The sequence below is a fragment of the Hypomesus transpacificus genome, chromosome 24 (assembly GCF_021917145.1).
Source record: "Hypomesus transpacificus isolate Combined female chromosome 24, fHypTra1, whole genome shotgun sequence".
NCBI classification, from domain to species: domain Eukaryota; kingdom Metazoa; phylum Chordata; class Actinopteri; order Osmeriformes; family Osmeridae; genus Hypomesus; species Hypomesus transpacificus.
In genome coordinates this window covers 513,951-532,233 of record NC_061083.1, presented here as the reverse complement: position 1 = coordinate 532,233, position 18,283 = coordinate 513,951, and the positions used below count along the sequence as shown (strand labels likewise).

Below are 18,283 nucleotides of genomic sequence, written 5' to 3'. Positions count from 1 at the left end.
GGACCGGTGTTACGTCCCAACTGGTTCCCAATTCAACTGGTTCCCCAGCTGTGCGTGCACCTATCAGTCCGCCTCCATCACCAGATTCGTCACAAATTCGCAAACATATTACTGGCGATTTTCAAGTCGGATCTCATATTTGCTGCTGCAAATATGAAAGTAGGCCAATACCCTACGTGCGCACTACATAAGGCTACCATTTGCGACAAAATAAATGGAGACAAAATAAAACATTTGCAGGCTCGCATGAAGTGGGATTCGATCCCACTAGAGCAAAAATACGTTCACACGTAAGTCCGATGACTCGCCACGCCACGTGCCATACCAGCTCTGAAGTGAAGGCGACATGATTATGTACTTGTTAACTACATTGGCCTTCAGGTAACATTTTGATTTGGCTTCTTCTGAATCAACTGGTTCCCATAGACACTACCCGAATGTAGGCTACTCATCACGTACTTGGAGTTGTCTCAAGGCCATGTTAACCACGATATCACAGACTCTTAGGCTAATGACACCACATATTGCAAAGTAATACTTAAATCGTCGCTGCATGATATAGAAACGTGGGCACAGACATGATCATACTTCTGATAATCATGGCAAAGTAACCCTAACAGGTAACCAGCTGTTTTGGGTGAACTCCAGTAGCCTAACCCCAAAAGATAGGTGGTTAATATGGCTATTGCCTTGAGACAACTCCAAGTAGCCTACGTGATGAGTAGCCTACATTCGGGTAGGTGCACGCACAGCTGGGGAACCAGTTGAATTGGGAACCAGTTGGGACGTAACACCGGCACTGATGCCAGTGCCTCCACTGGCACGTGACAGTGGCTAGTGGTACCAGTGACGTGCAGTCAGGGTAGGCAAGGTAGGCACTGCCTACCCTGCCAAAATTCAAACGTAAAAATGTTTATTAAATACTTGTATTTAATAAACTTGTATTTGTATTTTTACTGATTATTCTTGGGATTTATATATGCAATACGTGTGTTATTCCAATTGTTTAGACGTTGCGATGACAAATGTAGCAGTTACGCATAATCAAATACAACAAAATGGTAGAATAAGCAGTGCTTTTACTGTCCATTCATTGCGGACGACAACGAAAAACTCAACAAAAAAAAAAACTTCGATCCTGTATTCTTTAACATGTACGTCGAAAAGCACAACTCTGCTGTGCCTTTGCACGTAAATATGTTATGCCAGTAATCATCTACGTTACGTATCAAACATGGACCAATTAAAATCGAGATATTACTGGAAATCTGCGCAGCTAACTCACTACACTGGCTACGTTGTAAACATAATCCCCGCAAAATTCAAGTCAAAATGACAGCAGCGGTGTCTGCCGATATCAGAGTTGAGGAACTTCTCCAAGCTCGATTTTATTCAAAAAAGGAGTTAATAGCAAGAGGGAGGTCTACGCCAGACTTAGATGGACTACTGCAGCAAAAGGGACAACATGTTTTCGATCTTTTCAAACAGACTGGTATGAAAAGATTGGCTATGTGGCTGTGCTAACATTCAGCGGCTGTAAACTACTGCCTACTGTTTACTGCATTTACTGTTTTGACATATTAGCCTAACAATAAATTAGGTAATCTGTCTTTCATAACTCAGTGCCTACGCTCTTACTGACATCACCGCACGTCACTGAGTGGTACGTGCCTATGCCTCCACTGTACGTGACAGTAGCTGGTGGTACATGCCAGTGTCTCTACTGGCACGTAGTGGTATGTGCCAGTGGAGCTAGTGGGACGTGGCAGAAGCTAGTGGTAGGCCTACATGCCAGTGCCTCCAGGCTATAAACTTTTATTTTTTTAAATAAGTGAACTGTTCGTGCTAACAGACTTCAAACCATACTTTTGATGTCTCACTACAAGCTCACCATACAAAGTCGATTTAGACATGATATTGCTTATAGTGTAATGGTGTGACTGTAATGTAAAGCAGAATTGTACACACGAAATGTGTTAACTACACAAAACATAAAAAATCTGAATTTTGACAGAAAACGATTTTTGATCTTTTATGGCTTATAGCCAACAATGAGCAGCCGCAACATCCTCGGGTTTCCGCAGGCGCCACACATTTAAAAAATAAAAGTTTATAGCCTGTTCTCCTATTCTAAAATGGCCGCGGGGTAGTTATGCTACATAACAATAAACAAAAGCTGCAATACAGCCAATGCAACGAGACAGTTGTGTACCACTATCAACAGAACAGTAACTGTCATGTACCAGTGGAGGCCCTTTCACGTACCACTAGCTGCTGTCAAGTACCAGTAGCTCCACTGGCACATACCACTAGGTGCCAGTAGGGGCACTGGCACGTACCACTAGCCACTGTCATGTGCCAGTGGAGGCTCTGGCATGTACCACTAATCACTGTCACGTACCACTCGCTCCACTGGCACATACCACTAGCTACAGTACAGTACAGTTTTGGTTCTAACTGCCTCTCTAATTCTATTCAGAATATAAGTCTGAGAACTCTCCGTTGGGCTGTGAGTATTGGGAAGTGGGGGGAGTATGTGTTTCAACTGAACTCGTTAAACAAATGCCTCTTCGCTCAATTGGATACACCTACAACCAATAAGAGCAATGTAGTATGTTGTTTGTTGAAAACGAATTCAACCCAAGCACTCTTTGGTGACGTAGTTGATTACGTTACTGTTGATCATCTGTCCATCATCGTATAAAGCCCGCCCTGACAATTTGATTGGTCCGAACAGCTCCTATTCGGACATTGTTTTCCCCCAACCGAGGTTCCCCAGACCCAACTTCACGACCCAATTGTTTTTTGTGGGTGGGGCTCAGTTGGGCTGGCAGCCAGGATAAACTAGCATCACATCAGGCACAGAATTTGCATGCATTAGCAGGGCGCTCGCTGTGGTGGCGTCAGAGGCGTTGTTAGACATAAAACTCTACTGGGGCACAGGCCCCTATTTAAAAAAAAAAAAATTCTTCCAAAAGTGCTCTGCACAATACACTACTCGGCTATAGAAACTCTCCTTAACCCACTAAACAACAGTTCAGGGCAGGGACGGACTGGGAGTAAAAATAGGCTGTGGAATTTTATCCATTCAGTCCGCAAGTTTGATATCAGCATTGGCAGGGACATCAATAATTAATAAAAGCGCATTAATTTTCTCATTAATTTGAGCGCAAATACTGTTTTATGAGCTTCATGTAATAATGTTTCTATGTTTTAGTCAAAATAAGATGCTCGGTAGGCCTATCCTTTTGAAACTTTGTTTTGTTATGTTTTCTTAGCCTACCTACCTTACTTGTGTACGAGTCCGACACCTGGACTTGTGTGCCTGCTGCAGTACTATTTGGCAAGCTCAGAAGAGTGTGCTGACATGAAATTCTGCAGGCACAAGCGTTGATTGGAATACTGCGTTTATTTTTCCGGGATTATCAGTCTAAATTAGTGCACTGACTAATAAAATAAATTGTTCACTGGGGCACAGCAGATTTATACTGGGGTACGTGCCCCAGTAAAAAAGTCTAACAACGCCCCTGGCTGGCGTATACGGGACTGGTTCTGGTGGGCCGGTCTGGATCAAAGTCCAGGGCCTATTTTTACTCCCAGTCCGACCCTGATTCATGGGAGGGTCAAGGGGAAAGTGGGAGTTTCCCTTAAAGAGATGGGAGGGGATGCGTAAAGTGCGGTATGTAGAAAAAACGCCCGTGAACGTGAAAAAGAAGCTGGATACGCGCAGGTTCCCTCGCATATGCCTCCTGGTGAAATGACAGCAGTAATCCGAGCAAGACGAAGACATAGGGAGAGGAGACGATCTGAAAGGATTTTTGCCACAACTGGGGGGAAAAAGTGGTGACCATCCCAACCCTGTCGGCCCACCGGAGATTCCCCCGGTATCCCCGATGGCCAGTCCGCCCCTGCGACGTACACTGAAGTATCACAGCGTGCGCAATCTGCGGGTTGTCCATGCCGCTAATAACGTTATGTTTGCAAATGTATGTAGGGCCTACATGAGGCCCTTAGACTTTTCTGTGAAGATGACGTACTGTAACTAATGTGAGGGGAGCAGAAGTAGCCTATTTCACTATGGACTAAGATAATAGGCTACTTTCCACCACTCACGGACTACACCCACCTTTGTGAAAAATTAGGTGACACTCCGTTTCTATAGCTGTTCCTAAGCATCTGTCTCAATCCATCTTCCCTCCTCATTACTATCTACCTGGTGCTGGGTAAGTGTCACAGCCTGTATCACTAAGAGCTGACCAGCAGTAGGCTTTCACACACAGTGCATCCACTCTTTCCTAAAAAGTGCACGTCCCAGCGAAATCCCCCATCGTACAGTATGATCTGGCAGGACACACTCCAGTAGAGTGAGACTTTGACCGCAATATCAATGTGTCTCAATAATGCTTTGATTTTCATTGGCCAGTTTCTATGCACACTATTCAATAATCTTGTGATTATGCTCTGGGTGGGTAGACCTGTGGATGGGAGATGAGTGACCACATGTGTTAGGATGGTTATTGAATAAAGAGTTATAACACTGTTATTGAGTAAAGAGTACCAGAACTAAACATGCTGCTGCGCCCGGTTTATAATGAGGAACAAACACAACACGTGAAGTCACGTGAATGTGCCTTGCGAAGCCAATGTGCCGAACCTGCTGGAGGCTGATGTATTATGCATGGAGGATTGCTGTATGGCTGACTGGGGAGCTCTTAGCTGCTCCTTCCGCTGCAGAGCCATAGAATAAGATGCATATTGGCAATTTGGTTCCATAACAGATTCAGATAAGAGAAATGTCTCTGTCTCTGTTTTTGTTTAGCTCTTAGCACTACCTTAGTAGCTAACAGCGTAGTTGTCGTACCCCCCTGTAGTTGATTCAATTTCATTTTTTTCATTTTCAAACAGTTGTTGTCTTAAAACAACAACAGTATCCTTTAGCCATTTGAAATCTATTGTAATGACCTGACTAGGTCAGAAAGGAACAATCGTCCAGGCATAAGATGACGTTTATTAACCACACGGTACACAGGCTAAGCCAAACAGCTGTTTGGCCCTGGCCCACGCTAAATAAATGAAAGGTAGTGTAAATAGTGAAATAATGACCGTCTGTTGTGAAACCCAGACTTAACATAAAGAACAGACACTAAACCTGGTCTTAACTTTGAATGCTCCATCCCCCTGCCCAACCCCCTTCCATGCCCCCCCGCCAACCACCAGGATGCCCGGCATCCGAACATTCCGGGCATTCCCGTGATTGGCAGACAGCAGGTTGATTGGCATGTCGGACCCCACGAACACTACTGGTAAACAACCAACTAACAGCCAAACATATAACTTACACACGTTTTTCTGTGTACAGTCGTTACACAATTTTTTTTACTTTAACTGCTAAGATTCCTTGATGAGATGCCTTATCAATCTATTAATGTACAAAAGATTAACACACTGCTGTCAGATAGCTACCCTGTTTGCTATTGTATAATGCCTGTTTGAAATATGTATTTCAGAGTAGGGCTAGCCATGATCTAGTAACTTAAAGGCTGGTAGTTGATTGAAGATAATAATGGGGATATGTTTGAGATTGAGATTGGACTCAAATGCAGGGGCGTTTCTATACGGGGGCCTACAGGGGCCAGTACCCCTGTAAAAATGTCCCTGGCCCCCCCTGTGGCCCCCCTGAGCTGACAAAAAAAACATGTTTATATACTTCTTTTTTTTTTACACGTTTTTCTTCTTCTAGTAGTCATTATGAAATGAGGAATGGACATTGCAGCCTTTTTTGCCCCAGTAAATACAAACATTTGAGAAACATATCAAGGTATTGAGAGAGCTGAGGAGCTGGAAGAGGGAAAGCCAGAGCTTTTTGTATGATTTTAATGTAAAGCTAAATTAAAGGATTACATTTTTAAATATCATTTGTTTCCGTTCTTTTATGTGCCCCTCTGATTAAACACTGACCCCCCCAGTAAAATTTGTCTAGAACCGCCACTGCTCAAATGTGGGCAATTGGATGTGTAGGCCTACATGTTATTTTTGCTTAGTTCACTTCAAACATTAAAAGAAAGGGTGAGATAGCAGACTTCTTCAAAAAGCTGAGCAAAACAGGGTCAGGTGGAATTACACCCCAGTCCTTGCACCACCCCAAGACCTCAGAGCAGCTCCCTCCCCAAGGCTACAGGCACCAGGTCAGAGTGAGTACGCACTAATAGTTATGTTTAAGTAACCCCTAACCTGGTTAGACCCAGATATATTCCAGTAAAAGTAAGTGATCAAAGTCACTCCAGTTTGTGAGTACAGTTCAGTGTGTATAAGAAAGAAATGAGTTTCAATTCAGATGTAGAGACACAGTCGGTTCATAGTAAATGTAGAATTTGATTAAAGTAACCTTAGTGGACCATACTAGGCCACACTGAAGAACTCAGGCTCAAGTGAATTTGAATTTCTATTTCTCATCAGCAATCATATGAATAATTTACACTGTTTAGATGCCAGGCTAAGGTTACACGCACATTTTCAGTCTTGGTCTGTGGACCCCCTGAAGTAGCCCTGGCCACCCCTTGGCCACCCCGTATATAAAAATCTGGTTCCGCCACTGACTACGTGAACCGTCAATTTGGATGGGCACGCGAGCTAAACCAACCGGGACCACACAGATGGCTCCTTAAATATTCATGCCTTCAATTTGTTAGCGGGTTTGTTTGTCTCTTTGTTGCCGCCTGACTAGCCTCACGTGTGGGAGAAGAAAAAAAAGAACGAAAAAAAAAAGAAAAAGGGAGATGGACCGTTGTTCCCCTCCAGTGGTTGTGCTGCTCAGGCAACCCCGCTCCATTTCTGTTGAGGGAGGAGGCGGATTGAAGTGAGAGCATGTCATACTTTGAAGTTAAAGTTCAAATTCCTTTAACTTTTTAGTTAAAGGTTTAGGTTTGCTGTGGTACCTTTCAAATGAAACCATGGGGGTTTAATCCCCTCTCTTGTAACCGTTTTAGTTATTCATAAAGGTCTAAAACCTCTACCCTCCCGTCCGGTCGGTCACATGCATGCTTCTTTTGGTGTCCCTCCCTTCACCGTATCTTCAACCTTTTTTTCTGTATCTTATCCAGGGGTTATGTTTCTTGTCTCAGGCAGGAATTCCTGAAAAGTAGTCTACCTCTCTCAGTTTGTCTTTAGCCTACATTACATTTACATTTATTCATTTAGCAGACGCTTTTATCCAAAGCGACTTCCAAGAGAGAGCTTCACAAAGTGCATAGGTCACTGATAATAACAACAAGATAGCCCCACAGCATTGCGGGTAGTCAAAAACAAGAAGTACATATTGTGAACAACCAAAAAATAGTGCTAAAGGGAAGAAACCATAAGAGCATGTAGTTAAACAAGTTAAAAATTACACAACATTAATCTCTAAGTGCAGGTGTACCTGTAGGAAAGCAATAAAAATAGGATTAACTAAAAAAAGAATACAACAGTTTAAATCAGCTACCACTAACCAACAAGAGCAACAGCAACAGCCTAGTCAGACACATAGCCTACTTCAGCTCTGGAAAAAAAATAAGAGACCACTGCACCATCTTATTTCTACGATGGCGTATTAGTAGCCTGGTCCTAACCAGACTCTCGTACATTTCATTTGTACAGAGAGTCTGGCCTTGCTCCATTGACAAGCGTTGACTTCCTTGTAGGCGGGTACCCTGTTGAAGTTTAAAACTATTGGATCTGCCTACAGCCACTCTGATCTGCCATAACCAATTGCTAGCGTTCGCCTTAGCCAATTCCTTCACCACTACTGTAACAGAGCTAGCTGCCGTAGCTGGAAAATCTAACTGTTCCTGAACCCCATGGGGAGGAGGGCCACAATAGCATGGCCACCAACAAAACTCAGCAAAACTTGTTCTTGCTCCAGCTTTAGTTTATGGATATTCGGCAGTGTTGCCCAGTGGCGGATTTAGTGATTTGGGGGCCCCAGGCGAAGACAGGCATGGGGCCCCCTTAACTCCTATTCTCACTCGTTTCAATCGTAATTATTAATGTAATACTATGAACTAGAGGGTACAATTTCGAGATAAATTGTAGGGTGTGCTTGCTAGCGTCGGTTGTAGAAGGGTAAGTTTATTAACTGTATTTTTATAACTGATATTTCTGTCTATTTTATATAAAAATGCATATAATTTTTACTATTTATGGAGATTGCATAGATTTAAAAGCATACATTTGTTGCTGCTCATTTACAATTCAAAATACAAAAAGGGAAGCATAGAATAAAACGGTTGTCTTCTCATTTCCCTGCAAGATGGAATATTGATAAGCTACAGCAGCCTCAGTTGAAAAGTTGGATCAAACGAAAATATTGAGCAATCCTTGATATTTTCAAGCATTTAGCCTGCTCATATTGCATTAATTCATTAAGAACCCTCTTGAAACAAGCTATTGTACAATATTGTCACCGGCAGTATTTCAGATGGAATCGCGATTCAAACAATACCATCTGCTGACTGAAAATATACCCCCAAAAACGTAAATAAGCTTGATATTTATTTACGGGGAAATGGCTAATTCAAAAAAGGTTTGCTGGAAGCGATCATTGTCAGTAGCAATGCAAAATTTGGTCTCAGTATAGAGACTTGCGTGGACAAGCTGTCCCCGATAAATTGTGCAACGAGCTAGCTATGACAAAAGGAATACTATACAATAACAGAATACATTTCCATTAAGTTTGCATCATGTGTCTGTTTCTTATCGGACTTGTACCCCATTCTGCCCATAGATTCTGCAACTGCAATTCCTTAGCTCACAATCTCGTAACCATATAAATCTATGCTCGCGACTGGTTGTCGCAAAGTATGACGTGTACAGCTAGTTGCAAGCGTGCACGAGGTCTCTTTAAAGCTAAACCGGAATACACGGAAGTGTAAAGATGGCCATGTCCAGTCTCGCGCTCTCGCTTGCCTCACTGCGCCACTGAGCACTTTTCATAGAAAAGAATGGGGATGCCATCTTGGAAGACAAAAGTAGCTTACTCTAGTTATATAAACTCTACGCCTAGTACAAAAGCAAAATCAAAATTGAGCGGAAGTACGTTGGAGGGCAGAGCCAGGCTAGTGTATTACGGCCATTGTAAGTAAAAACAAAATCGGAGCCGGAGGAGTGCGGGTAATGTTTAAGTCCTAAATTTCTGGAGATTCTCCAAGTTTGTAGTCACAAATTTGCGAGAAAAAAACTAGTCAATTTGCAATAAAAAACTTGGAGATTCTCCAACATAAAGTCGAAAATATGGAAGAAAAAGAAATTCAAGGAACTTGCTTCACTTTGCATGGTCAACCTCATCACAGCACAGCCGCTGCCGCTTGCCTTGTATAAAGTCTGCAGTAATGGGTTACCTGGGATCAGGGTCGGCTCCAAGGGGGGGCAACGGGGGCCCCCCAAATGGAATGCTGTGCCCCCTCAACAATTTTTTTTGTTTAAGTAAAATTAAGAAATACTGGCATTGGCTATAAATTAAATATCAAGATGGCTACACTTTCCTGCAGAATATGCAGGTCTGCTCTTATTTTGACTCTCATACATGCTTTGAAAATGCGTGCCCCCCTTGTAAAAAAATACCCCCCATTTAATTCGTTCCGGAGCCGAGTCTGCCTGGGCTGCGTTTCCCGAAAACTTTGCAAGCCTAAATTGATCGTAGAATCCATCGTACGACGGATCTTGGTTTTACGGGCCGTGTCCGTTCTTGAAAATTTGTTGCTCTTGAAAGTGCGTAGATTAGCCTACTCCTGACGAGCATGTTCGGGAAATGCACGTAAGAAATATCGATAGTTTCGTTAATCTGCTTGATCGTTGCTATCAATCGTTATCGGAAACGCAGCCCTGGTGATTCTTGGATAAAATCGGTTGTAGTAACCTTTATAATACGGGTGGTTGAAATCAAGCATTCTGATTGGTTGAGAGTGAGTCACGGGGTGTGCTTTATTGAGCATAAAGTATTGTACACCTTTTTACATGATTTACCTTAAAAAGGTGAGCGTTCCATATTAAGGCGCACTCAAAATAACTAAAATGTTGCCGAAGAAAAAAACTGTCTACAAGTACTGGTGTGCAGCAATGTATTGGTTAGCAAGCTAGACTAGCAACATTCGGTTAATTTTTGAGCAATATTATTGCACTGTCCCGTGCTATCAGTGCTAACTAGCTGGTCTAACTACTGAAACGTTGGACGGAAGCTCAGGTCTAGCCATTAGTTGCTAACTTGACATCCACTTATTTAATTTGAGCTTCGTAGCCACGCAATTACAGTACATGACCTGGTCTTGGCTTCAACAACGTTTTCCACGGATGCACAATTAATGGAGATATCCAAATCAACATAAGCTAACCTTAACAACAGCCTATGTTCGTTTATCGAGTCCCAAGTCACTCGTAACTTGTTTACAGCATAGGCTAGCTAGCTACCATATACCCAGTGCCTACGAAACATTTATGATTGATTTAGAATGTTTAGGCCTAGTGTTGAAAGTATTGAAAGTGTCCCATTGTCGTTGTTATTTTAAAGGCAGCTTTTATAAAATGAGCATAGAATGAATGAGATGGTGCAAGATCTAGCTAGGCTAACAAACGTGAAGTTCACAATGCTGTTTGTCCGTTGCATAGCAACAGCCACTGTTTACAGGGACTACTTTCTCTCGTCTACTGAAATGCGATACACAATGTTTGTTGTCTATAACTATTTTGTGCTGAAAGGCAGCTAACTATTTATTTACTATTTATAATTTTGCTGGCAACCGTATTATAAATAAAGTACGCCAATAAAGTACGTGTTCCAGGGTTTGCCGGCCCTCCGCTGCGCGTCGGGCCTAACAACACCCTTGAACACGTACTTTATTGGCGATAAAGTACTGCCTCTCGTACCTTATTGCTTAAATATTAACTTATTGATGAATCTTATTAAAAAGTTTAATTCAGACTTTTTTTCCGCAAATGTGTGACTTTAAAAATTGGAGATTCCCCGATTTTTTTCCTTGGAAATTTTGTACAACTTTAATTTCGGAATATTATCCATATTTCTGCTTTTATGCTGGGAGCTTCGTGGGTCTGGAATTGCTGCGGTAGAGCTGTTATTGGGAGTATTGAATAGCTGTCTGATAAAGATTGATGTGCAAATGTCCATGGCGAGACTAATTTACGATGTTTGGGTGGAATTAAAAGCACAATGAATGACTATTCAATTTTAAAAACATTTAGCTGTTCAAGCTATATTGACCTGTCACCCGTGGACCGTGCTTTAGACTAACCCACACCTGCCCTGCAGAATTATATGTTAAGAAGGTAGTCCTTTTATGGTTGTAGGTTCCTTCCTGTCCCCTCGTCGCCATGAGTCAACGAGGAGTGGAGAGGAGAGCGAGAGGAGCGGGCAGATGCTGCCAGTGAAGCACGTTTTTCTGCTCTGCCACTGCGCGAACAGCCGAACAGCCAAACACTGGTCTCCAATCTAGATCTAGGATCTGAATAATTAGTGAAATAATTCCTATAAATACGACTCAGGGAAAAAGGTTTTTTATTTATGTTTTACGTGTCTTTCTTCTTTTTTATTTCCTGCCAACCGGTGGATGGAATGATCTGCTTTTTCTCTTGTGTTGTTTCCACTTCAGCATGGGAACTGCAGTGTCCAAAAGGAAGAATTTAAAGAACGATGCGATATCTTCTGTGGCTGCAAAAGTTAGGTGAGTATCTGACAGGTATAGCAGAATGACTGTGTTGATAGGATGCTGAAGTGGCAGGTGCGGCGGCGTATTCAAGTGTCCAACGGAGCCGCAGGCTATAAATGCGGAAAGTATTGTATACATTCCTCCACTTTATTCAGAAAATGTTATCCAGATTATTAAACAGAAGTTTAATGAATTGTATGGTTTTATTATTGCGGGTCAGTGTGGACATTTGGTTAATCAATGTGGCTATTTGATAATATGTTAATCATATATATAGCCTATACAGCGTTAGAAATTTTGTATTTTCAATATTCCTCACCTAGACCATAAATACAATCATAACCCCTCAAAGTAGTGTAGTCTACCGTATAAATCCTATACGGAAATCTCCAGTCTGATCAGATCCAACAATTCTTCCCTTTATTTTTGTTTTATTTACATTTTCTTTTACTTTATCAATACTGCAGTCTATCTTTGATTTACTTTACTTCACAGCTGATTTATGCAGGGGGGTTATTGAGCAGACTCTATGGAACAGTAATAAGTAGGATTTATAATGCTTGTGTGTCAGTCATGTACATGACACAAAAAAAGATTGACATCCATAAACAAATAAACAAATGGTATGTTATGTTACTTGACCAGTGTTCTTTAAACATGTAATCATGAGTCATGACCTGACACCTCTGTGTGTCAAACCACACAGAATGGTTTTTAACACCTACACTGACTCATGTAACATGGCAGTGGAATGCAGAGTACTCACTGACTTCACCGGACACATGTCCATGAAAAATACGGTGACCTTTTCATCCGTTTGGACTGGTATGCTTGCTGTCCTTCCCTTTCTTGTGTCCACTCACTCACTCACTCCCAATCTCTCTCTTTCGCTCTCCCTGTTTTAAGATTAGATTTGATTATCCCGAAGGAATTTGTCTTGGACACATACAGTTTCTGCTGTTAAAATACAAATCACATAGTGCATGCATTCATTTTTACTTGTGTTTTACTCTCTCTCTACCTCTGTCTCTCTCTCTCTCTATCTCTCTCTCTTTCTCTCTCTCTCTCTGTCTCTCTTTTTCGAATACTTGCTCTCTTTATCTCCCTCACCCTCTCGCTCTCTCTTACTCTCTCATTCCCTCACACTCACACCCTCACACCAACATGCCATAAATTGAAGGAATCACAGTATTAAGGAGACATATACTGGACTGCAACCCCAAAACACAGTTTATTCCTCTTCCTCTGAAAGCTTGCACAGTAGCTCCACAAACAGCTATGTCTCAGTATTCTATAATCACTCGCAATTTACTCATTTTAAACAATAAAACTCCCCATGTTGCAGACCCCCTACTCACGATCTATAACTTCACATAGCATTTCGGACACACGTCACTTCAGCCCTCTCTCTGACTATGGTCTGTTGATCGGAGATGTAATATTATCTGGACTTGTGTACCTAATGTTGTGTAAGGCTGTTTCAGCCTTGTGTCTTTTAAAATTATTTATCCTCTTTTTCATCTTTGAATGGAATCAACATTGAGATGTTCTTGTTTCAGAAGCAGGCCAGAGAAATGCATTCACTAGGGTATAAAGGTTCAAAACTCAGTTGATTGTCTTTTGAAATGGAGAACTGGCAATGCATGTGAATGGGGAGATCAGTGAGAGGCACTGGAAGTACCTTCTCAAGTACTGTGTATGTGTATCGCCAGTCTAACACAGAGCTGAGTGAGAAAAGGAGAGATCGATTTCAGTTAACGGCCGTCTCAAAGTTTTCCGTGAAAGGCTAATGCCTCCTCATAACCTTTTTCCAGGTCCTTGTTGAGAAAGAGAGCTATTATAGTCAGTCGTTTTAAAACGGTGTCACTGGATATTTTTGAATTTAGACGTGGGGAGGTCAAAAGAACAAGGTGAGGCAATTGTGTTTGATTTTTAAACCCAAAATGAATACTGCCTCCACATGACTGGTTTGACCAAAACATTTAAGCAATCTTTTCATCACATTACTTGTTTGAATCTTTTCCAGGGGTTGTTTTGGCAGAGAACAATTTTGCCATAATCGTTATATCTGTGGTAAAAGGGGGATTTCACGGCCTCTTGCACACACACACACACACACACACACTCACATGCACATTCACTCCAGCCTGTGTGACCACTATCAGTGCTGGCCTCACGGAGCAGATTAACTCCAGTTATGGTCTTGGGTGAGGAACACTGAACAGCTGGCCTCTTCTCTAAATTATTAGACATCTTAACAACATGCTGGGTACACAGCTGCTGTTGTATACATCAACGTACAAGAAAGTGCCAGCCACATGTGGGTTGGGATCAAATCCTCACATACTGTACATTTCATTAGACCTTTCCGCAACAATGCCAGCACACAAGAGGAGGCTAATTGCAGAGTCTTTGTTGGCAGCAAGCACCGCATAATGAAGTTGTCCCCCTTTCAACCTTGCTTCTGTATGTGTGTACATGCTAAAAGTGTGTGTAAGTTTGTGCATCTACACTGTGTGTTTGTGTGTGCATGTGTGTATGTGTTCAGGCATGCTCTCACTCCTTGCAGCCACACTGAAACAAGAAGATATCCCAGAACAAAAGCTTGTATGTGTGTCTCCTTGCCGTCAAACTGACTGTAGAAATTAGCAGGGAAAAAAAAGCTTTAAAGATTGCAGCAATAGAGGATAGAGAGTACAGTGGGGGCTGCTTTCCGTGGCTGGGGATTGCAGAGCAGGGCCGTGGGGAGGGTAGACCTGCTGTAATTCCCCTGATTACTCCCTGGCCTGGACTGTAATGATACTGTACAGGGAGAGATAGTGGGGTGCCTGGGTCTCATTGATCTATATAATTACAGTACGCCCGTCCGTGTCACTGTGGATCAGCAGACGCTGGATGGAGAGAAGGTTACAGCAGGTCAACAAGTAACAATACATACTCATCAGTCGGCTAGTGTGCGTGCTAACGCTGATGAGCACAGACGGTCGAAGGCTAAGTGGAAATTGATTTGAGATGTCTGACCTCATTCGTTCGTCCAGGAAAAAAGCGTTGTGCTTTTGTGTTTTTTTCCTTATAAGTTGAATTTTTTTTTTTTTTTAAGCTAATCTAATATCAGTTTTTTTGGTCATTGTTGAGATGGAGGTCTATTGTCTGCCTGCCAAATCAGCCATCTTCCATCCGACTCCCCAAGGTAGAGAAACTTAGTGACACTAAATGACCAGCTCAATGTTTGTTGTGTCAACAGAACAAGGTTAGTTTTTGTTTGAGAGGGTGGGTGGTGGGGGGGTGGGGTGCTTTGCGAAAGAGGTGATCTTAGTGATTAATTTGTTTTATTTAACCTTTATTTAACCAGGCAGAATCATTAAGAACAAATTCTTATTTTCAGTGATGGCCTGACAAAAAGCAGAAGCTTTTTGAGGGAGAGGGGAAGAGGGCTATGAATTAAAAATCAGGTTAAGAAGCACAACGGCAAACAATCACATCAGTACAACATACAGAAAAAAAGCTATAAAAACATGCAAGTTAAACAAAGCAGGGCATTAGTACATACGGAATAAGGGGATAAAAGGGGATACAAATGTTGAAAGCACAAAGAACACAAAGCAAGATACAGAGACTATTGACACCAAACAACAACCACAATCAAGACACAGACTAAATGGGAAATAGGAGGCACAGTGGCGATGTGTGGATGTGGCACAACAGAGAGGAGCACCCCCCCCACACACACACACTCCCGGCCCATCCCCCACACCCCCATCCCAGCCCAAATGACTGCAGCCCAGAGAAGAGCACAGTGAGGCACTCAGAACTCCGGTGGAGAAGACACATTCACACTTGGGTTGACAGTAGAGGCCCCTATAGAGCTTGTCTAATAGACCTGAATGTATTAGACCACACAGACCTTTGTACTCCCTGTACCTCCATGTCTTTGAAGCTCAGTTTTATTTGTCATCTGGGCACAATATACTGGTCTACAGGCCACACTATTGATGTCATTCTACTGTATACATTAGTGTGCATACTCCCTTGGAAAGAACTATTGAAAAATAAACTGCATGTGGTCAGCTGATACAGAACATCCAGCTATAGGCATCTCCTTTCTTCTAGAATCCCTCTTTTCAGTTCTTCTTTTATGTGAAGTGCCTCCCTTCCTCTCATTACTTTGTATTTTAGTCTTTAAAACACATCTCCCCTTGTCACCATCATCATGTTTCTTCTTCTGCCCACTCCTCCACTCGCTCCAATATCCCACTCCTCTTTTTTTCAACTTGTCACATGGTGGCAAACATGTAGAAGAGCACAATACAGACCTGCCAAAAGACAGCCAGCACCAGGGCATGGCAGGCAGGCGGTAGCGTAGAACAAAAACACATCAAAAAGATAGAGGTGGAAAGAAAGATGATGAATTCATATAGCAGACAATTTTTACCAAAGCAACTTACACATAGGGGATTGGAACACACAACCTCTTGATCTGTGGTCGAATGCTTTACCACTGAGCTATGTCAATCAACAGATAGACGAGAGAGAGTGAGAGCCAGTGGCATGCCGACTTACTCTATTAATGTACTTCCCTTCATGTACAATTCATGTTTGAAAAGCCAGGGAAAGAGCAACGTTTTGAGTTGTTCTGTAATCAGTATTCGGAGTGATGAGAATAGGGACAAATTCATTTCCTTGGTGGTCAATTGTTTTCACTTCAATGAATAGACCCTTTCTTGTAACTATTTGGATTTCTAAACCTAAACCTTCAGAGAAAGAGAAAGAGAGAGGAGAGAGAAAAATAGAAGGGTCAGCAAAAGGAAAAGGCTCACAGGTGTCTTGGGACCGGCAGAGGTGTGGAACAGTCTGCAAAAGCAGTCACAGAGACAGTTGTTGTTTTTCAATACTGGCTTTGGCCCTGCTAGGACACTGTCCAGAATTCTCAGAGAGTACAGTAGTTTTTCCTCCCTGTTAGTCTGAAATATGTTTTGTCATTCCATTACTCTCTACACAGCTCTTTGGGATTCTTTCTAGCGGGGCAGAGGAGGGGTTGACAGATTAGGGATGATTACATTCTCTTGTCTCTCCTCTCCTCATTCCTCTCCTCAGTGCTCGCTCGAGTTTCTGTCAAGCGGTAAAGTGCCTCACATGCCTCATATTTAATTACTCAAAATATCGTTGCAGGGACGCATTGCTACCCCAGAAACACAGCAATCCTTATTATTCCCAACATCCCCCCGAGATATGGGGATGGGGAGCGTGCACAATCTAAGGAGGGTCCAGGAATGATTATCTGCACGGCGTATCTTTCACAGAGTGTGTGTGTATGAGTGTGTGTGTATAGTATAATACATTTTTGCAGCCAATCTCTATGGTAGTGCTAGAACAGTAGGAGGATTGCTTGATTGGGAGCGTTTACCGGTAATCTGTTTTTAATCAAACAACATGCTTATTTTTGTTCGTTTTTTTGTTTCTCTTGACAATTAGCAAAACGTAACTATACAGGTGGTCTGGGTGTTGGGTCACAAACCAGTACCGGTAGTATTTATCTTCTGTCCAAAGAACAACAAGATGTGTTTTTTGCAAGCCCAGCATTTGAACCCAACAATGTTGACTGTAACTGGGAGAAGTCAGTTGTTTCAATCAGGGGCAAGCCTGCAGCCTCTGGTAGCAGTTTCTTGTCAGTCTGTAAAGTCAACCAAAAGGAATGTGATGTTTCTGTGTAAACTGCACATTCTGTAAATGTACATTGCATAGCAGCGTACATAGACCAGAAGTCGACCGTTGTAGGATGAAATGAGAACCATTTGTAGTAACACTGTTCTGTTTATTTAGCCATAAAAATCCCATGAATGTCACCACAGGGGAGAATTGTGGAATATGAAACCATTGTGTTATGTGTTTAAATGCTGATGTTGAGCATTTGTGTGTATGTGTGTGTTTCCACACTGTACTGGTGGTATGACAGAAGGTGGGAGTGGATAATTCCATACCTTTACTCCCGTGTGACCTACTGGCAGGCGCAGAGAGAAGCAACCAATCAAAACTGCAATAATCGCATATGGCCCCACTTCATGTAGGAGTTGTCAACATAACTGCCAATTGTAGGCAGTTTATTTTTGGCTGTAATAGCCTAATCTGTTTGAGTGTGTGGTGATGTATAGCACAGTTGCATAGGGCAGTGTTTTCTTTGCCAAATGAACCCATTTTCAGGTGAACACTCAGAGAATGGGTGAAGATAAGTCACTTGACAGTTGACACCATTCTGCTTTTAACAGTGACCCTGTTTATAATCAGTGCACTGTGTGCTTGTTGTTGCAGAGCAGCCAGAGCTTTCGGAGAGTATCTGTCTCACACACATCCAGAGAACCGCAACGGGTCAGGTAGGTAACGTTCTGTACTGCACAGACAGTCCTGGAAGTACTTTAATACTGCAGTTTACTACAATGTGTTCCCTTATAAGTTACTTTATTCTGAAGTTGTTTCTTGTGGCTTCTTGGCAACGTGCATGCTCAACTGAGACTCTGAGACTGTTTATCTAGTCTGCCCACCAGCTCATCCTTCCTAAATCCCTTTTTATTCTTTTTGTCTCCCCTGTGTTCCTC

General features: G+C 42.3%; 1 protein-coding gene across 1 annotated transcript in view; it reads left to right on the top strand.

The window, feature by feature from the left end:
• The first annotated feature begins 1,315 nt into the window (after positions 1-1,315).
• nsmfb (NMDA receptor synaptonuclear signaling and neuronal migration factor b) overlaps positions 1,316-18,283 on the top strand; it is a 34,272-nt gene continuing 17,304 nt past the window's right edge. Inside the window, exons 1-3 of the mRNA XM_047048724.1 lie at positions 1,316-1,492; positions 11,637-11,708; positions 18,000-18,061. Coding sequence (XP_046904680.1) covers positions 11,638-11,708; positions 18,000-18,061 — 133 coding nt within the window. The 5' untranslated portion in view covers positions 1,316-1,492; position 11,637. The remainder of the gene's footprint in view (positions 1,493-11,636; positions 11,709-17,999; positions 18,062-18,283) is intronic.